The following is a 21480-nucleotide window of genomic DNA, read 5'->3' on the forward strand; positions in this document are numbered from 1 at the left end:
GGTATTATTAAATAACTACAGTTTTAAGAATGTAGCGGACGTGAAGAATTATAGTGCGATAAGAGCTCGCTCAAGTACTGCGGAGATAAACAATTCAGGGCTTTGTTAGTAATTAGATGTTTAATCGGGAGTCAGTGCAGTATTGACAGAACCAGGCTAATATGGTCATAATTCCTAGTTCTAGTAAAAACTCTAGCTGCTGCATTTTGGGCCAGCTTTAGTTTGTTTAATAAGTGCACAGTGCAACCACCTAATAAAGCATTACAATAATCTAACCTTGAGGTCATGAACGCATTAATTAATGTTTCTGCATTTGACATTGAGAGCATAGGCCGTAATTTATTTTATTTTTTTTTTTTTTTTGAGATGGAAAAATGTTGTTTTATAAATGCTAGAAATGTGGCTTTTGAAGGAAAGATTGCTATTTAATAGCACATCTAGGTTCGTAACTGATGACGAAGAATTGACAGAGCAGCAATAAGTGTTAGACAGTGTTGTGGGTCATTACATGCAGAGGTTTTTGGACCGATAATTAACGCCTATATTTTTTTCTGAATTTAGCAGTAAGAAATTACTAGTCATCCAGTTTTTTATATCGACTATGCATTCCGTTTTTCAAATTGGTATGATATTTACATTCGCTGGTCACATGAGCAGTCTGGTGATGGTGTCTTCTTCCACTGGTTGCGCTGGTAACAATGTAGTGGGGAAAGGAGCAGGAATCCGTTTTAACAACCCTTGAACAAAAGTGCTGTAGGATGCTGATCTGACCACTCAGGCCAGAGACTTAGAACAAGTGTATTTGTTAGTGTCCCACTGGACGTTCCAGGGACTTAAAACGTGGTATCTGCTATTGTCTCACCTTTGCAGGCCAGAGACTCAGAACAAGAAATGTCTTTTGGAAGGGTTCTTTTATACCTTCCACAGAAGGTTCCACAGGAGGAAAGAAGGGTGGGCCACACTGTGTCCCCCCTCTCTGGTGGAAACCACTAATCACAGCATGAAAGTGGAGAAGCGCCAAATTGCAATATCTTCCTCAGGAGCCCACCCTTCTTTACTCCTGGTGCATTTTTCACTTATCAAAACAAAACCAGAATACTATTGGCAATGTTAAGAGCACATTAAGTCGAGACTATAGATTTAGAGATTTAACTGTCCTGCATGCATTCATTTGTCCATTAACCTCTGAGTTTGTGTAAGATGTTGCACTACACATCACAGTCACTGGGAATACTTGTTTCTCTAAATAAGTATAAGATGGTAGTTTGCGTCAGTTTAAGGTTTGAAAACACCGTTATGAATGGATTTGGATGGATCTCTGTGATCTCTCATTGTTTCACACGCTGCTGCTGCATCCTGCATTTTTATGGCTGTCACAAGCCAAAACCTTAGGTATGTCTGTTGCAGGTTACCTGGAGCTGTTTTTTTTTAAGGTTTTTGCTAATATGACAGCTATTTTTTTTACAGCAAAAACCAAAGATTTTAGAGCGATTGCACAATAATCCTTTGATTAGATTTCTAATTAATTTCTAACCAAAGTATATTACAGACTTTTCATTAAGACCCTAAAGAATCATATCAACTTGTGGAAAATGGACATGACCCCTTTAAAAGTCACAAAAAAAAAAAAAGGCAATGCGGTGTGCCTCGCATTTTCAGACCTAAATACCGTGCCTGATCGGGGCCTGATGGAGGATGTGTACAGGTGATCATAAGCTATAACCTGTCAGTGTAAATCCTTTATAAGACAAGACATTGTGCCCAGGGGCCCAATGAATTCTTAATATGGACCTGACTTTAGGGATCAGTCTTTGGGTGAGTGAAGGTCAGAAACTGCATTTTGACCAATGAGAAGTTCTTTCCTTCCTGGGCTTGGTGTATGGCTTTATCTAATGGTGTTGGACAGCTTGCATATGTTTGTCAACCAATATCAAATTAAAATGTAGCAAACCTTTGTCCACTATTGTGGTAACAGATGAACCCTGCCATAATCTGGGCCCTGGAATGTGCTGTTCACTACACTGTTCACTATCCCAGCACTTTGCTTTTTTAAATGTTTGGAGCACATAAATAACAATAATATTTGTGAATGTTTGTGAAGTTTTTTTCTCGCTTTACATGTAAATGGTAGCTGCTCTCTCCATTTCAGTGGCAGTCCAACCTTTGGGCCCCATGCCTGCTGAATCATGCAGCCAAGCTCTTAGGCATCTCCGGGAGCCTGTAGAGCACTAGAGCAACTTCAGGACTCTCAGTCCTCCATTCAGGTTGAGCTTTTCAGAGCATACTTCGTAGTGTGCTCCCTGACGTCCTGGCTGGGCGTTGCTTCAAGGAGCTGCCTGGCCAGAATGCACTAAGATCTCGCCTTGAGGGGTTTTTCTGGGTTGAGTGACATCTACCACAACCTTCATGCAATATTCTGAGTTTGGGCTCCTCTCGCTGATGCGTTGAGCAGCTCCACTCCTTCACTCCACTTTGCAGTTTATTAGACAGCGGCCCACTGGGCCTCCCTGTCACACTGCCCTTATGGTCAAACCAGTGAGTCCCCCTTTGAGGAGTGGGCTTGAGAGAACTGCCTTCCCCGAGGTACAAGTGAAAGGTCTTCCTGATTGCTATGGCTCTGAAGAGCAATAGCTCTTCAGATTTCGGGTGGCAGTAACAGCTCTCTCTCTTGGGCATTGCTTGGCCCCGTGTGATCTGTGCTACCTTATGGTGGATCTAGGAACTGTGCCCCTCTACCTGTTGCTCCCAGTTTGAGCTATGAGAGCCTGCCTCAGCTCGAGGGCTGAGAGTGCCATTACCACATATGCAACCATTCTGTGTTGCCAAATGGTCTCCGCCTTGCCAGCTGTTATATGATGAGACCCTTCTACCGCCCTGTTGAAATGCCCAGTCCCCTTTTAAGCTGGATCCTATTTCTGTGGCCCCTTTTGGTCTGCCTTCAGGACATGGCAGGACCCACCCTGGGCCATTAACCACTCATACTGGTCAGGTGTGGCTTCTCTCTCACCAAGAGACAAGTCGTCCATTTGAACTCTGTGGCAACAACATCAGATAATTGGCCACTTGCCACCTCCCTGATGAGTTGCCCATAAGCTGATTGAGCTTAGCATTGCTCCCCTCATCTTGGACGGTCACCTATGAGCACAGCGCTCCCAAACGAGCATCTGAGTTCCTCTCTTATTTTTGAGAGTTGGGCCTCCACGCTCTGGAGTTCCAGCTAGTAGTCATGCCAGGTTGCTGGGCCTCTTTCTGCCTCCCTAGTAGGCTGCTTTTTGGTCGAGCTAGCATTGCTCCCCTCACCATAGAGGGTTACCTATGAGCATGCTGCTCATTTCATCTTCAGGTTGTTAGACCCCTCTAGAAACTGCCTCTCTGTTGAATTGCTTGCTTTGCTGGATGAGCCTAGCTTTGCTCTCCTCACCTTGGGGGATCACCTTTGAGCATGCTGCCCCCTGTTGAGCATCTGAATTTCCCTCTTATACTGAAGACTCGATCTTCCCGCTCTGTGGGCTCCACAGCCAGGTCAGGGAGTCTGGCCTTCTTCCGGCCTTCCTCTGGACTGTTTTATGGTGAACTTCTCTATGCTTTCCCACTCCAGAGGGTCATTTGAGCATTTAGAATTTCCCCCTCTTCCTGAGAGTTGAATTCTCCTCCCCAGAGCTCTGTGGTTCCGTGACAGCAGGTTGTGAGGCCCCAGTCCTGTGACTGTCATGACAAACAGGCTTGTTCCCCTCATATTGACGATTTTATGAGGTACACCTTTTTACATGCACGTGGGGTGTCGATGGTAGCCCCCTAGAACGGTACTCCTCTAATCCATGTTATGGTAAGTGCACACACTAGTCTCTGTGCACTTCTTTAAATCCACATTGTGGTAAGCACGCACACTAAGCATTTTGCGTTCTCTCTAAAATCCTGTATGGTACGGGTTACATGCTGCAGCTTCGTACCCTTTCTCTGAGTTGGTTCAGGCCCTGACTTCGCCCACTCTACCAATGTATCATCTGATACCTTCCTGAAGCAAGGTGCTGCTGCCAAGAACCTGTTGAGCTATGCTCGTGCGGTGTTGACAGTAGCCCCCTGAGTGAAAGGCCAGGGTCTAGTTTATTGTCCTAGACCAGGGTTGTCAAACTCAGTTCCTGGAGGGCCACAGCCCTGCAGAGTTTTGTTCCAACCTTGCTCCAACACACATACTATGCAGTTTTCAATTAAGCCTGAAGGACTTGATTAGTTGGATCAGGTGTGTTTAATTAGGGAGTTTGACACCCCTGTCCTAGACGCTTGGCCTTATCCCCTTAAAGGAATCTCTCTTTGATTCCAAGCCTTCAAGCTCTACCTTGGGTCCGGGATATCTGACCCCTAACAGGTAAGTTTCGGGTATGCAGCTTTGGCCCTTTGCCGAAGGGGATAGGTCACTGACAGCCACCTGGACGTCATTGGGGCAGCTCCCTCACCTTGGGTGGAGTTGGTGCACGCTTTGGTGGAGTTGGTGCACACTTTGGTGATTGGCATGCACTCCCCCCAGCATGGCAGCGTGGGTATAACATTCCCCTAGAGGCCCCTAGAGGACGCAGTTGGATGTTACCTCAAAATGAGAACGTCTCAAGTTATGCATGTAACCATGGTTCCCTGAGAAAGGAATGAGACACTGTGTCTTCTAGAAACCTCACCATGCTTTGGACATGAGCTTCAGACGAAGAAGCAGATGTTGTGTTCTACAGCATAAAAGGATAATAGTGGCTAGTGACATCATAGGCTGTCACTGGCCAAAGCTATTGTTGTTTTGGATGTAAGCTTAAGACACAAGTCACACAGCAGGCGTACCCCTAGCAACCCCTAGAGGACGCAGTATCTCATTCCCTTCTCAGGGAACCATGGTTACATGTGTAACCTGAGATGTTCAAATTTTTACTTATATACATTGTGTAATTTGTTGAGAACAGAATGATGTGACAATGGTCAATAAAAGCCAAAATCATCAACCCACTGAGAACTAGATTCAAAATTACACCACAAGAAAAAAAAAAAAAAAAAAAAGAGATCAGGAGATCAGTGAGCTCCTGGACAGTCTGTGGAACTATTTTGGATGCTTTGACACATAATGTCCCAGAGGTTCTCAGTTTTTCAGGTCTGGGGAACATGAGGGCCAGTCAATAGTATCAGTGCCTTTGTCATTCAGACACTGCCTACACACTCTGAGGCTGGGCATTGTCATGAACCCAGGAACCACTGAACTACTGTAAGATCTGACAATGTGACCAAAATTGACCAAATTTTGATTTTCAACGACTGACAATGGGTAAAATTCAACAATCTGGACATGGAGCCTCACTAAGATCCCCATATGTCTGGGACTGAATGATTATAGGGCCTTGAAAATTAAGATTCCAAAAAAAAAAAAAAAAGGTTCATTAAGTGCTAGAATCTGAAATCATATTGTGGTATCTTTAATACTTCTTGAGTAATAGGCACGCAAACTTTGGAAAAAAAGAATATTTATGGCACTCAGACAGGAATGTTCAATGAAATTGTTCTTCACATAAACCCATTATACTCTAATAAATGTCATATAGTTGCCTGTGCCCTTCAGCAAGAAAATATAGCCTAATTCAGGGGTTCCCAACCCTGTTCCTGGAGATCGACTTTCCTGCAGAGTTTAGTTCCAATCCTAATCAAACACACCTGTCTGTAATTATCAAGTGCTCCTTGAGATCCTAATTAGTTGGTTCAGGTGTATTTGGTCAGGGTTGGAGCTGAACTCTGCAGGAAAATCAATCTCCAGGACCAGGGTTGAGCACTCCTGGCCTAATTTAATAAAGTTATCAAACACTAAATTCTAAATTAAATTAAGATAAAGCTTAAAACTACAGAAGTTATTGATTTCCTCTTTTTAATTTTGTTCTTTGATTAACAGATATCACAGCGGCTGGTTATTAGGATATTTTGCCTGCTGTTACTTTAAAAGTTGTTGCTGCTGAATCTGACATGGATTTGACACTGCTTTAAATGCGACTCCTAAATAATAAATACTTACATGCACAGTTTTGAGGCAGCTTTAATCGCCTTTTTGTAACTTAAGTCTTAACTGAGAACATAACTATGACATTGTATACTCATAGTTTAATTTGTGTTTGAATAAGATACAGCGCTTTAATATAAACATAAAGCCCTATTCACACAGTATTAGTATTATCTGGGGACATCGTGAGATTTAGAAATTACCCCCCAACATCTGAATTTTGTGTGGTGCATTCACAAGGGAGAAACGAAGCCTGTGATTTTACTCAAATTGACAGACTTATCTCCCGGATATGATGTCAAGGCTTTGTGTAACATTATATATCATAAACAGAATCATCCCTGCTAACACACGATAGTTACATAATGGATTGGTAATTTTTGGTAATTTCATGATTTACCAATTGGCAACCTAACTACAACGTCGCATACCCATAATTTTATTACCATCAAATTACCATCTCACAACATTGTCAGTACGTCCTCCTAACTTCGTAATATTACCAAGGACGTCCCAGATACGTACTCTATTGGTAATATATTGGTAACTTCATGACTTACTGGCAGCGTAACTGCAACATTGCATGCCTGTAATTTTATTACCATGAAATTACCAACTCACAACGTTGTCAGTACGTCCTCCTAACGACGTAATTTTACCTAGCACATCCCAGATATGTACTCTATTAGTAATATTTTGCTAACTTCATGACTTACTGGTAACGTGGTGATGGTGATTTTGCAACTTTATTTCAAACCATAGAACATTTGAAAACGAAGAGTGCTTTAAAACTGTAATTTAAATTTGTGTTATAATTAGCTTTTTAATGTTTATTTTTATTTATTTATTTATTTATATTAGTATTATTTTGTTTACTATACATGATGCTTGGATTTATTGTTAATGTGTTTAACAATGAAAAGATGGCAATGCCTGTTTGTTTTTAAAGGTTTAATAAAGTGATTAAAAAGCTTAATATATATACACTGCCCTCCAAAAGTTTGGAAACACCCTAGAAAAGTAGGGTTTTGGACAATATTGGCATGAATCCTTTTTAATTTGTGATAATTTTGCACTGATAAGGGACAACACAAACTACGATAATGTATTTTATTACATAAACAGTTTATACATAGAAAAAAAAAACTAAAATTTATGATTCATCAAAATATCCACCATTAGCAGCTATTACAGCTATACATAATCTGGGCCTAAATTCATTGTATTCTAAACTTAATTGGCAATAAGTTGTTGAAGCTATTAAGGTGTGCTAACCCAAAAAGGCATGTCTCACTTTGACTGTCATAATCACCAGACTGGATCCAGTTTGCGAGTGCAATATTATTTTAATGGGTGGGATTAATGGGTGAGTGAAAAACAGGTTTCAATTTGGAGACATGGAAAACAAAATGAATTCTCCTATACGCTGGAGGAAGTTTGAGGCGGACTGCCATTGGGCTAAGGATCTTAGTGACAGTGAACAGGCCAATGAATTTAGGCCCCAACTTGTTAGAAACTGAGCGGAGCGATAACGAATATCGAAATCGAGCACGATGTGGGACCAGGGTGTCGAAGGGACTGACAGCGGTTGAAGTAGCCCCTCTGGGGGTCAATTCGAAGTCTTACCACGAGCACAAGCTGAACAGGCCAAAACGAAATCCCGGATGTCACGAGCCATAGAACGGCACCAGAATCTGTGCTTAACCAGAAAACTAGTACAATTTACTCCTGGATGGCAAGCTACATTGGAACAGTGACCCCACCGAATGACGTCAGACCGTAATCCCTCCGGCACGAATAGTCGACCCGGTGGGGCGTTACCCCTTCTAAGGCCGTGCGGACCTTTGACTCGATCTCCCAAGAGAGTGTAGAGACCACAGGTCTCCCAGGTATAATGCTCTCGGGAGAGGGCCGGTGTTCAGAATGATCAAAAATACGGGTAACGCGTCAGTTTTGATGTTCTTAGAACCTGGACGGTAGGAAATGGAAAAATTAAAGTGACCACCGAGCCTGCCTGGAGTTGAGTCATTTGGTGGATCTAATGTACTCTAAGTTCTTGTGATTGGTCCAAACGATAAAGGGTACCCCCGAACCCTCTAGCCAGTGACGCCACTTTTCCAACGCCAACTTGACTGCCAGCAACTCCCTGTTACCAATATCGTAATTGCGTTCAGCGGGTGACAAACGACAAGAGAAAAAAGCGCAGGGGTGCATCTTGTAGTCCGCGGCAGAGTGCTGGGAAAGAACCGCACCTACCCTCACCTCCGACGCGTCGACCTTCACCACAAACTGCCGTGTAGGATCAGGGGCCACGAGGATGGGAGCCGAAACAAAGCGGCTCTTGAGGATGGTAAACGCAGAATCGGCTGCACTGGACCACCTGAACGTCGTTTTGGCGGAGGTCAAGGCGGTCAGAGGCGAATAAAACGCCGGTAGAAATTGGCAAACCCCAGAAACCTCTGCAGGGCCTTTGCGGGCCACTCATTAACGAGTGCCTGAAAAAACGCGGGGGAATTAGACAGCCGGAAGGGCACAACCTGATATTCAAAGTGCCCCCTGGGGGTATTAAACGCGGTTTTCCATTCATGTCACATTCATTCCTTCCTAATGCGGACCAAATGATAAGCATTGCGTAAATCCAACTTGGTGAAAATGGATGCTCCCTGCAGCCGCTCGAAGGCTGAAGACATCAACGGCAAAGGATAGGTATTCTTTACCGTGATGTTGTTCAGCCCCTGGTAGTCAATGCACGTACGCAGGGACCCATCCTTCTTACCCACAAAAAAAAAATCCCTGCCCCGGCGGGAGAAGAGGAAGGGTGAATGAACGGCTGCTAGAGAATCAGAAATATATTTCTCCATGGCCTCCCGCTCAGGGGTTGAAAGTGAGTATAACTTTCCCTTAGGCGGAGACGTACCTGGCACTAGATCTATAGCACAGTCATAGGGATGATGCGGAGGAAGAGAAGCAGCCCTAGACTTACTGAACACTTCCTTCAGGTCCAGGTACTCCTTGGGCACGTTAGATAGGTTCACCGGCAGATTCTGCAACAAAGAACAAGACACGGACGAACAAGAAGACACAAGACAAGAAGCATAACAGGAGTCACTCCACACAGAAACAGAATTGTGACCCCAGTCCACCCTGGGATTGTGGTGGATGACCCAGGGATGTCCAAGGACAATAGGGGCCAGTGGGGATGAAGTAAGCAGATGTTCCTCTTGTTGATCCATGCATGCGTTGTTGAGAGAGATAAGTTCCTGAACATCCGGTGCACTCGTGGAATCCATAGTGTGGTCAGATTGTTCTGTCATAATCACCAGACTGGATTCAGTTTGTGAGTGCAATATATAACAGTTTATTGAAGGTACCAATAAAACAGAAACAAGACGTGAAGCAAGAAGATTGTCAGTTACTCCGGGTAGCACAGGGACGCGAATGGGCGACACATCCGAGAAACAATCCAGGAAAACGAGGAGAACCAGAACAGAATCCAGGCAATAAATCCGGGAGGGGAGAAACTGGAACATACACCTTGACACACGAACGGAAACAAACGATCTGACAACACAGGAAAACACAGGTCTTAAATAGCTGAGCCAAATGAGCTACAGCTGGTGCAATCACACTAACAATTCACCGCCACGCCCACACTCCCAACACACACACAGAGAGAGCGAGAATGAGTCTGTGAACCCATGAACCATGACATTGACGTGTATATATTGCCATTATTATGTAATCAAAATGAAAATTATTATTGCTGGTCTTCAATGATAATGTCAAGTTGCTTAAATGTATTTGCACCAAAAAATGATAGGGATTTATGCTCATATCGTCCAAAACCACACTTTGCCAGGGGTATTTCCAAACTTTTGGAGGGCAGTGTATGGTGATGTGAGTCACATGAACACGACAGAAAAACTGTCGGGTCATCAGTCCGTGACAACGGAGGCAAATCGTAAGGATGTTTGCCACCTATTACAGGGCTAGACAATATGGACTGCCCTGTGGTCCGTGCAAGTCGTAAATTCACTGCACTGCATTCGTGTTCCAAAATGTCATTTGTGTGGAAATATTACGTTATTATTATATTTAGTCTGTAAAAGGCCGTTAACAGCTGAAGACGGACATAAAAAGGAGAAAATACTGTAGCAGTCAGATCACGCTCACTGTTCACGATGCACAAAATATTGGAAGAAACCCATAATAATGAATTTGGGGTAGGAGTTTATATGTATGAATGTGTCTCTGAGGGGAATTGTCTGTTTTCAGAAAAGTTTACATGGCTTTTTCTTTTCATCTAGTATCTGTATAACGCATTATAAAGCAGCGTAGCGGAGCTTTGTGTACAGCAGTAACCAAAGAAACACTACCGCTGCTTAGCATTGATCCCTGTATTAACTAACCATGCAATTAATGCTTCTGTTTACATATGAGTATCGCCGCAATGGCCGCGCATCCAGGTAACTGACCAGAACGTGACGTCGGTGCGAACCCTCTATTTCATAACGAGTTATGAAGATAACGTTGAAATAATGACACAGACCGGACTACACCATCTCTTCTGCCGCAGATACTGAATCAGGACAGCGTGTTTGTCTGAGGCACTTCTTATTAGCTACTTCAGCTGTGTCTGACAGAAGTGTTTGTCTTTCTGAGGTGAGTCTTACAATTTGTAACAAATAAATAGGTTTGTAAATGTATAAAATAAAGTACTTGAACTCTGGAAAGAGTAACACTAAAACTCTTTTTTTGTATTGTTGTGAATAGTACTGGTGGCAGGAGTTACCATGGCAACCGCGCAGACATCAGCTGCTTGAGAGGAGGTGACACATCCAACATTTCTCTCCGTTTCTCATCAGTTATACTAGTTCGACAACTGCGTCAGACTGGTTAAGTAACATTACCCACAGTCTACTTTTAAGTATGTTTGTTAATATTTATACCTGTGTGATTATGGTATCTTTCCGTAATTATCTGAAATGTCTGCTAGCAAATGTTACGCTAGCATAGCATATCTGTTTATAATGATTCTGAGCACAGAACATCTTCAATGCTTTCTTCATATTTCGTTATATATCCAATGTTTTTATTAATAATTTGAGTGTATTTTACTGTTCATATTTGTGTGTTTTTCAAAATAAATCAACTGAATTCATTTCAAGTCTGTATTCATCATTCACAGCTGTTGGAACAGCCTTTACATTAGTTTGGGCAAATGAGGACATAAAATAGGTTAAACTACTGCATGTCCGCCCCTAGGAAATTAAATAATTATACAAAATTACCAACTGACTACCAGCACACAACTATTGCTGGATCATTGGTGTTGCCATGACGTCGCATTGACTAACTGGCAACGTCACAAAGTTACGTTGTGGCGACGTATAGGGGCTTTTCACTTTTCTGGTTGCAACGCCACAAGGAAACTTTGGTCACCAGATTCCGTTGCAGTTACGTAACAGTTACGTATTTTTGTTATCCATGTCATCCATCTCCATCTAATCATTCTTGTTTTCATTCTTTTGATAGTTTTCAGCGTTCGCTTTATGCAAAAGTGCAAATTGTATAGTAGTATGGTGTATAGCGATATGCACCCAAAATACACTTCACAGCCTCTGCACAGCGCACAGAAAGCAAAATCTTAAAAAAATGATATACGACCCTGACAAATGCTGGGCAAATCACGGAGATGCTTATTCGCACAGGGTTAAGATTACAGACAACCTCCGCACTTATTATAAATGACTAGAGGTCACCAGGTAACACTAATCCCGTGTGAATAGGGCTTAGAGCACGCACTACTGGCACAGGTTAATTCGTTTTTACTGACATATGGCCTGACAACATCTCATCTGACCACAGTTCACTGATGTTCTACTAAAGCTCCTTGTCACCGGTACCGATTCCGTGCTCGTTTGACTCGTTTGAAGTGGAGAGTGCATCTGAAAAGTCTCTCGTTTGATGTGCTCGTAAATACGTTCGCGTCTGAATAAGCAATTCTTTAGCAGCTGTGAGTGGGATGGCCAAACCTAGCCCCAACCCTGCGTTAATTGCGATTAAATATTTTTAATGCGTTAAAATGAAAAAAATAAATACTACCCTGCGTTAATGCGCTAATTTTGGCACCATAGTTTCAACATTTTTGTTCTTCTTTTGTTCTCTTTAAAAGAAAAGAAGTCTCATTTTTTTGCAAATTGAGTATCCCCCAGGGGATACGGCCAAGCATGTAGGACAATAAATTAGACCTTGGCCTGTCACCCAGGGGCTACCGCCATGCTCTGCATGAGCTTGCTCAAAGGAACTGGCTCAACAGGTCCTTGGTAGCAACACCCTGCTCAGAATGGTTTCACCAGGGATACATAAGTAGAGTGGGGCCCAGGGTGAAAACCGGGGCCTAAGCCAACTCAAAGAAAGGGTATGACACTACCAGCGCGTAACCCATAATATACAGGATTTTAAAAAGTACGCAGGATGCTTGGTGTGCGTCCGTAACCACAATGTGGATTTTAGAAATCGCACAGAGGCTTAGCCTGTGCACTTACCATAACATGGCCTAGAGGAACACCGTTACTAAGGGGACAATGCTGTCTCTTAGACAGGTCTAGAAACCCTATGTGACTGTGGCACTCTGAGGGAGCAGTCCATTCAGCGAGAGTCTGCGTACTCAGATTGCATGTGGATAGGAAATGGCGTACTTCTTAGAAAAATCATTCATATGAGAGGATCATCGCCAGCTCCTCATAATGGTTAAAAGACTGGCTCCGGAGCAGTATGCTTATAGATAACTTGAAGGAGAGTAGCATCCAGCTCTCAAACCAAGAAGGGGACTCAAATGCTCCACTTGCAGCATGTTCATAGATAACCCTCTAGAGTAAGGGGCACCGCAAGCTTAATTATAAGAGCAGCATATCAGGGAAGCAGAAAAAAACGGCCTTACAGCCTGTTGTTGATGATTGACGGATCTCTGGGAAGTGGGGAACTCAACCCTTAGGATGAGAGGAAAACTTTGAACACTCAGGAGGGAGTAGCATGCTCACAAGTGAACCTCTGGAGTGAGGGGAGCACTGTCAAGCTCACCATGAGAGCAGCCCAAGGGGGATGGCAGAAATAAGGCCTGACCTGTGTTGTACCTAAAAGTTAAATAAAAACTGTACTGTACATGTAAATGTAAATATAAATAAATAAATAAATACTCAAATGAAGAGTAAATTAAATTGTATTGTGTTTTAACATTAATTTATATTTAATTTAGTGATTTCTCAATGTACCACTAGAGATAGCCTGGGATGAGCCTAACAACTCTGTTGTTAGTACGGTTGCATATGCAATAGCAGCCAGACCGTCAGGGAGCACATTACGAAGCGTACACTCCAAAGACCTTAACCTGAAAGGAGGACCCACAAGTCATACTGGGGATCTGATGACCAAGGAGGCTCCTGCATAAGCCTAGTGACTTGGCTGCATGATCTAGCAAGCATAAGGCCGAAATAAAAGTCCAGTCTGGATCCAGTACTAATGAGTGAGACCATCACCGCAATCAGCAGACAGCGAGAGGTTCTGACTTCAGCAGGGGATGAGCTCACGGAGGTCCTAACCTTGTAACAAAGTCAGAGTCACAACAGACAGGTCCCAGAAACACTGCAAAGAAAAGCTAGTAAACGGATTCACACAATCACTAGCAATAAAGGATGAAATGGATTGCACTCGCCCACCACGGTCAGTGTTGGGAAGGTTACTTTGGAAATGTAATAGGTTACAGATACAGACAAGTTACTCTATTTAAAATGTTATAAGTAGTGTAACTTTTCAGTTACTTTTCTAAATTTCTAATATTTTCAACTGTTAATCATTTTGAAACATTTAAAGCAGGAAGGGTTAACCTTACAGTAGCACTCAACACTGATTATGGTCAGACTTTCAAAATCCTTTATCACTTCAATTAAGATTATAATAAGTAAGGGATACTATACATCTTTATTTTGCGATAGCAACTGGTTGGTGTAAACAGCAGGACTCGTAGGAAGCGTGTAAGATCCAATTGCGAGCTTTTATTAACAGATCGTAGTCAAGACAGGCAGGGTCGATAACCAAACAAACAGTAATATCCAGGGCAAGGCGAGAGTGTAAATCCAATAAACAGGCAAGAGTCCACAACTAGGGAGAGCAGTCCGAAAAGTAACAAATAAACAAGGAAATGAAACCAGACAGAACTATGGCAATGAACAAGGCAAAACTGTGACAAAAACAAAGACAAAACTATGATAAGAAACCAAACCGTGATAATCAAAAAACAGGGCAATGAAAACAGGAAAACGCTTGTTAGAGTCCGCTATAGCAAAACAATACTTCGCAGCTTCCTGTTTGAAAATTGCCTCCTTTTATTGCCACCAAACAGGAAGTCACCAGTGAAGCAGCAGAGGGAGCAGCAACAGTCAGTCAGTGGGTGAGGGCTCCCTCTGCTGGCGTGGCATTACAGAAGGTTGTACATTATCCCACTTATTATACCTCTGCTTGCCACAAAAGTAAATAATTAGACATGAAACACTGATCTGAGTTGAAATATTTAAACGCAAAGCTTGCATGAAGAAATCAATTTCTAGCAAGCGACAAGTTCGAACTAGACAGACATTTAAGGGATACAGTGTAGTCATACCACTCTTATTACACAACATTTCACCACATAAATAATTAAGTATTAGTATGTACAGTACTAATTTGTTAGTTATCTTACAATCCATTACAGTGTACAAAACAAAATGGCAGCAGCTGCATTTGTATGAAACAATAGAGCGAGTCCACGATACCAGGATGACAGAATTAAGAAATTGTATGCATAATATTAAATTACAATTTAGTACTTTATTATCTAACCAAACGCAAATTTCCACCAAAAAAAATATATATATCAACCGTATAAGCGCCGACTTAATTTGCCTAGATACCATACCTTGGAATGTATGACTGACCAGTCAGAATCAAGCATTCTATAGAGCTGTGTAATAATTTAATTTAAAGTACAACCACCACAAATTCAGACTTAACACCTTTTATTTACCTTGAGATCATTCTGAGATTAAATACAGATTTAAAATCATAACAAGAAATAGTTTAAAGGGGTCATCGGATGCTGATATGATTCTTTAGGGTCTTAATGAAAAGTAAATAATATACTTTGGTTAAAAATTCTCAATGGTTGTGTAAAACAACACCCTTTTTACCTTGCCAAAATTAGCTCTGCAAAAATCATCTCATTCTGGTCGAGGCTGCTTTAAATGCAGATGAGCTCTGCTCGCCCCACCCCTCTCATCTCTCTGTGGAGAGACGAGCCTGTTTACTTTAACCGCGTTTAGCCGCTAAACTTGCTAACTAGCACATTATTAGGAAAGGCGATCGCAAAGATTCCTAAAAAAAAACCCTTGTACTCACTTCTGCTTTAAGTGAAAGTGGATCATGAACATAGACGGATATATGTAGATCGGGAGGCGCATTCCCTTCACAAACAAATGTAATCTACTGCATCTTCAGCGAATCAGACGTCGGGAATAAATGACGACCACTACGTTCATTATTACATCCAGCAACACTACACCTCAATCGCTCAATCGGAGATATTCTTGTTTAACTTACATCCCTGCTCCGGCATCGAAACAAAGAGGGCAGACTCTTACAGCTGATCTGAGGTAAAACGCTCATGTCAATCAACTATCGTGGGAGCGGCCTCGATTTGAAAAAGGGAATATTGTTTTTACAGATTAATTAAAAACCACTGCATGGATTTTTATCATTATAGGGTAGATTTGTACATACACTGCCAACACACATTAATGTTCAAACAACATGTAAAAGTGAACTTAGCATCCGATGACCCCTTTAATATCTATGATACTGGTTTTGAAATCAAATGTTTGCATAGTTATGACAGGAAACACTTGTAACCCCAGATGTAACAGATGTAACCCCCTTTGTAATCATTAACATTTTCAAAAGTAACTTGATTACACATTTTTCTCAGTAACTTAAACTAATTACGATTACATTTATTTTGTAATTAAATTACGTAATTCCGTTACATGTAACTAGTTACTACCCAACACTGACCACGGTTCCTGCACAACTCAAGTTCAAGGATATACTCAGAAGGTGAAGTCTGAAGAAGACGTGGGTCAGGACCATCAGTAAGGTAGTTCTATGAAGAATAGAACCTGACCAAAAACATCATAGGTCCAGCATGAGAGTCTGCATTGCAAGTGCAGGAGGCTCCCACCTAACCTCTGTCAGGTGGAGGTGATGGTGGTTCCAGGGGAATTAGAAAGGGGAAGATGAGGGCAGATGTTAATACCCTCAGAGGGAGATGAGTAGATGTTTTCAGGTTTTACTCTGGTCTGGACGAGAGTGTTGAGAACGCCTCATCTGGATAACTTCCCTCAGATCTTGCCTACCTTCCTTTGACTCACGCCTCCTCTTAGCCCCAGTCGGATGCGGGCACGAGTCAAGACGCTAGTCTTCTGTGCCCATCCTCAGATCAAGACAGGCTATTACCCCTTTGCTGTTCGGCTCAGACCTGGAACTTCGTGGCTGTCCCTCTTTCCTTGAAAAGAGGGACAAAAGAGAGCGGAGCTTCTTCATAGAAAGACGTTCACAGTGGACGCAGATTGCCCCCTTGAGGACACTGTGTCCATGCTCTTCACCCAAACAAATGACACAAAGATTGTGTGTCATCAGGTGTCAAATAACGAGGACACGGATCTATATACTTATAAACGCCTTGCTAGTACTCGTCATGGTAGAAGAAAGAAAGATTGTTCTTACCAGAATGCAAGCTTCAAACAAAACAGTCCTTTGCAGACGAAGAATAAGATGACATGTTCTCCCGGTGGCATTTTATACTGTGGGCACGCTGGTAGTGACGTCATAGGCTCTCGCCGGCCAATGTTATTTTCATGTTTTGACGTATGCTTCAGACACTGGTCTGAAGTCACTATGAGGTGTTCCTCATAGTGACTGCTAGAGGACACAGTTCGATGTTCCCTCGGAAGGGAACTGATGTGTTGTGTGTGCATGCAAATTTGTGTGCACTTTGCATACTTAATGGGTTTTGAATTGTGTAAGTCACAGCATTATAAATGAAAATCTTGTATTTTAGAAAATTAATTGGTTTTAGCTCATCAGCAGATTTTTAAAGAAACTATAAACTACATGCGGAAGTGTGTGTTATGATGCGCTATTCATCAAAACATTGATTGTCAGGGACAGTTAATATATCCAAAAGATCATCAGTGACCGTTAAACACACTTTCCAGATTTAATATATCTATCTCAAACTGAAACTTTCTGTTGGCACAAAAGCCTGTTTTGTTTGGATGAATGATCGGAGCTTTATAAATATGACTTTTTTTTAATATTACCCATACAATCAAGCTGTCAAAATGGTGGCAAATGTTTAGACTACAATAATGAGGATGCTTACTCCTTTTTTTAGTTGTATTTTCCCATTTGCCCATTCCTTTCCTAAGAATCTTACCACCAGGCCAATATTCTTTTCTCCCTCATGTCATGCTTTCCCTCCTATTCTCTGTTCCTTGCAGTCCATTTATAGTGTTTGAATACTTTGTGGGTTTTTTGTGTCAAGTAAAATATGCTCCCGTTCTCAACCTTATCATCATTCAGAATCGACTCCTGTCTTCCGGGCCACCTGTCAGCCTTAGAACCTGCAGCGCGTTATTTGACAAGGTAAAACTATACCTTTTTTATTGTATGGAGCTAAAGTAGCAGCATCATTTGGCAAAGCCAATTTCTCTACTGTGCAGTAATGAGTCTTGAGCTTAGAACTTCACAGAAGCAGAGACACATTATTTGGCATATGATACCTCTATACCGAATAACCCAAATGTGTTAATTCATATGTTCTGCATTTCTGAGTCTCACAAGAGTTTCATTCTAGGGACGAGGGTTACTATGTAGACATGACTGCTACTTGCTATTGCTAGTCAGGGACATTCTTGATTTAGGGAACATCCTATTGGACCAAAAATTACTCAGTTATTCAGACATCAGAATAAGCAGCATCATTTGGCATTTGTTTTGTTTTTTTTGTTTGTTTTTTAACTAGTGGGTACAGGACACTATAGTTCATTTATGGAAAAATAGGATAGCACAATGAAGTAAACTGTGACATATTATGCCCAAAAATACAGTGGACTACCTGCAAAACTGATAAAAAAAGAAATTGGGACCAGAAATTATTCAGACACTTTGACCTGACCGTGTTTTGCTTAAGTGTTTTTTTTCTTTAATTGCTAATGCAACCTTTTCACGCCATAGACTGAAAAAGCATTAAGCATTGATTGGTAATTGGTTGAACTAAATTGGTATCATCTAATTGTGTACTTAAATTTAACAGCTGACTGCTGACAGCTATTCAACCTAATTCATTTGTGAGACAGTCTAACAGAAGGATGACATTATCAAGATGAATTTGTTCTGACACAGTTTAACTTTAAGTTATTGTCACATTTTATTACCATTTTCTAAACTATTGTGAATAAACTGTGAGACATGTTGAAGGTATCTGAATAAATTTTGGTTTGACTATATATATAATTGTTATATGTAATTGTCATGCCCCTGAAGATGGGTTCATTTTTATTCATACCCACATATAGTTCATTAAAAAAAATCCTTAATGGGATATTTAGTTACATTTTATGTAATTCCTTTCTCTTTCTTTCCTGTTTATTTTTTCTGATTTCCACTATAGTGTTTAATTTGAATTTGCTTGCTAGCTATTAGATTTGCTCCTTATCTTATTAAATGCTCCCTGGCCATGAAAACATACACAGCCGCAGCCATAGCAACAGCACTACATGCATGGAAGTGTGTGTGTGTGTGTATTTTATCTTCTGCGACCCATCTCATTCCTACAGGTGTTGGACACTTCTGTAATTTCTTCCTTATATTTCAGGTTTTGAGTAATTTGTGAGCTAAATGCCAGTTTCCCATTGGCAGAGATAAATATGAAAATGCATGTGATGGTTAATCATCTCAGTGTAACCTTTACACAAATAAGACTGCTGATTTCAACCTGGTCTTAGTTCAGGTTCAACTTGTAAAGCATATGTCTTGATATTTTAATTAGCATGCATTTTGACAAAACAAGTGGTCTGAATTGAAGGTTCAGAATGTAGTATAAGTTTCTGAAGCCAAAGCTTGTTATTCCAGCAAAAAAAAAAAAAGTAAAACCTTTCATAATTTAATCATCACAACATTTCAGCTGGTTTTAAAGGACATTGATTCCAAACCTCATTTGGGGTTTTGATATGTGTGTTTGTACTGAATGGGTTAGATTTTGTTATGCTTGACAGCAAATTATACTAAATCCTGAATCCGGAATCTCCCAATTGTCCCCTTAACAAAATCAGCAAATAAAAGTGCTAAAAAAGGCTTAATTAAGTCTGTATGTTTTTTCTAAGGTGTAAGTTTAGGGTTAGGGTAAGGCAGGTGTAAAAATAGAAATCAATGGGAAGTCCCTTCGATAATGCAAGAACAAATTGGTGGTTTCCTTTTTATTCGGTTCACTCAACATTACATCAGAGCTGACACTACTGGGAAACCCCTTCCTCGAAAATTACTACTGAAGCCTCATTATCACACCAGTGAATACTGGCCAGTGTCAAGTGTAAAATCTTTTCCTTCAGACAACCTTCTGCAAGAAACTTTATCATCTATCAAGTGCACCATCATTTACACGCTGCTGCAGAAAACACTCTTCTCATTCCCTGCTGTGTTAGGAACAAGATGACCTTTCAAGATTGCATCTCCTGCACAGAGCCAAACAAAACAATGGATGGCCATGAGACATGCCAGGTCTGTGCAGAGGCCACACTTGGGGAATCGGACTCTTCCCACTGATGAGACATTAGACGGCTCTGTGTGGCCATCGTTCAGGGCGATGTACTCAAGGCAACAAGCCCTGCTAGTGCTCTTCCTTTTAAGCCGAGGAAGCCGGCTCACAGCACATGCACATCTCACTCCCCCCACTGCAGGCTTCTTTATGACTGATTATGATTTTTTTTATGATTTTAGAGGGTATTTGGCCTGATGGCTGCCGCATCAACAGTGTGCAGATTGCAGTTTCTGCATATGCGATTACTTCAGCTCTAGCTAAAGAGTTGCATGCCACTGAGTGTGTGGCATCCACTTCAACATGCAGCTGCAGGGATTCTTAGGCCCACTGGCATGATATGACATTGTATCGCCAGGGCGTTCCTGTTGGCCAGGTGATCAAGAGAAAGAATGTTACAACAAATGCGTCTGAGGAGAGACATCCTCTCTCAAACACAAGGAGTGATATGGCATCCCTCCCCAGAGTTACAGAATCTTCATGTCGTGGCTAATCAACAGAGCTCGCCAGCACAAAATGCGTTTTGTCAGTATGTTAAACACTATCCCCGAGGCCAGTGCTTCTTCCACTAAATCATCTTTACGCACATAAATGGAGAGTTTTCATGAATTGGTCCAGTTCGCAAGGCAAACACCCGTCTAACTGTCCAATACCAAGTCCCATCTTGTTTGGTGGGAAGGTCCACCAATATGTTGTGCCTTTCAGCACATTTGGCCAGTTTTTACTGGCATGATTCAATAAGCCTGTAGTACAGGGATAGGCAACGTCGGTTCTGGAGTGCCAATGTCCTGCAGAGTTTAGTTCCAACCCTGAAGAAAACCTCACCTGCCTGTAGCCCTAGTAATCCTGAAGACCTTGATTAGCTTGTTTAGACTGTTAGACTTGGAACTAAACTCTGCAGGTCATCGGCACTGCAGGATCAATGTTGCCTATCCCTGCTCTATAGTATTTTTGAGAGAAGGGTTTCCCAATAGTTTCAGCTCTGATGCAATGTCTTGCTCCCTCATCACAAGAATCGAGTTTTTCACTGGTCATGCTAGTATCCATTTCATTATGCTTATGCCTATAATAATATCAGTGCTGTCAGTCCATTTGACTTTGTAAAGGGTCTACGGCGGCAGTGCATACCAGCATAAGGAATAGCACACTAGCATACTTTCTTTTGCTGCAACTTATAGTATGTATACTGTAGTACAGTATGTGCATTTTCTGAGTGCATGTAAAACGTAGATGGGCTGCTACATTCACCAAAATGTGCGTTATACAACCAAACAAACTGTGATGTATCCACAATGCAATTTGCTTTATTTTTTTATTTTCTCTGATGAATGAACCAGAAGTAATCACAGCCATTTTGACTCATTATTAAAAACAAAACACTTTAAACTATTTTTTTTTTTAAATAAAACAATTGCAATGTCAGATGGCAATAATGCACTGCAGAATACTACTGTTTGCAACAGTGGTGACACTTTATTTTTATGGTCCCTTTTCAACATTCAGTTGACAATAAGTAGCATTGCAACTAACTTTCATTAGAGTATTAGTAAACTGT

General features: G+C 41.5%; 1 protein-coding gene across 7 annotated transcripts in view; it reads left to right on the forward strand.

Moving 5' to 3' along the window:
* LOC127162623 (serine/threonine-protein kinase PAK 3) overlaps positions 1-21480 on the forward strand; it is a 238896-nt gene that overhangs the window by 157855 nt on the left and 59561 nt on the right. For 5 of the 7 annotated variants that reach the window (XM_051105420.1, XM_051105419.1, XM_051105422.1 and 2 more), the window contains one exon: positions 17693-17755. The exons of the other annotated variants lie outside the window; for them this stretch is intronic. In XM_051105420.1, the coding sequence (XP_050961377.1) occupies positions 17693-17755 (63 nt within the window). The remainder of the gene's footprint in view (positions 1-17692; positions 17756-21480) is intronic. 7 annotated transcript variants of the gene reach the window in all.

The sequence above is a fragment of the Labeo rohita genome, unplaced genomic scaffold (genome assembly GCF_022985175.1).
Source record: "Labeo rohita strain BAU-BD-2019 unplaced genomic scaffold, IGBB_LRoh.1.0 scaffold_99, whole genome shotgun sequence".
Lineage (NCBI taxonomy): Eukaryota > Metazoa > Chordata > Actinopteri > Cypriniformes > Cyprinidae > Labeo > Labeo rohita.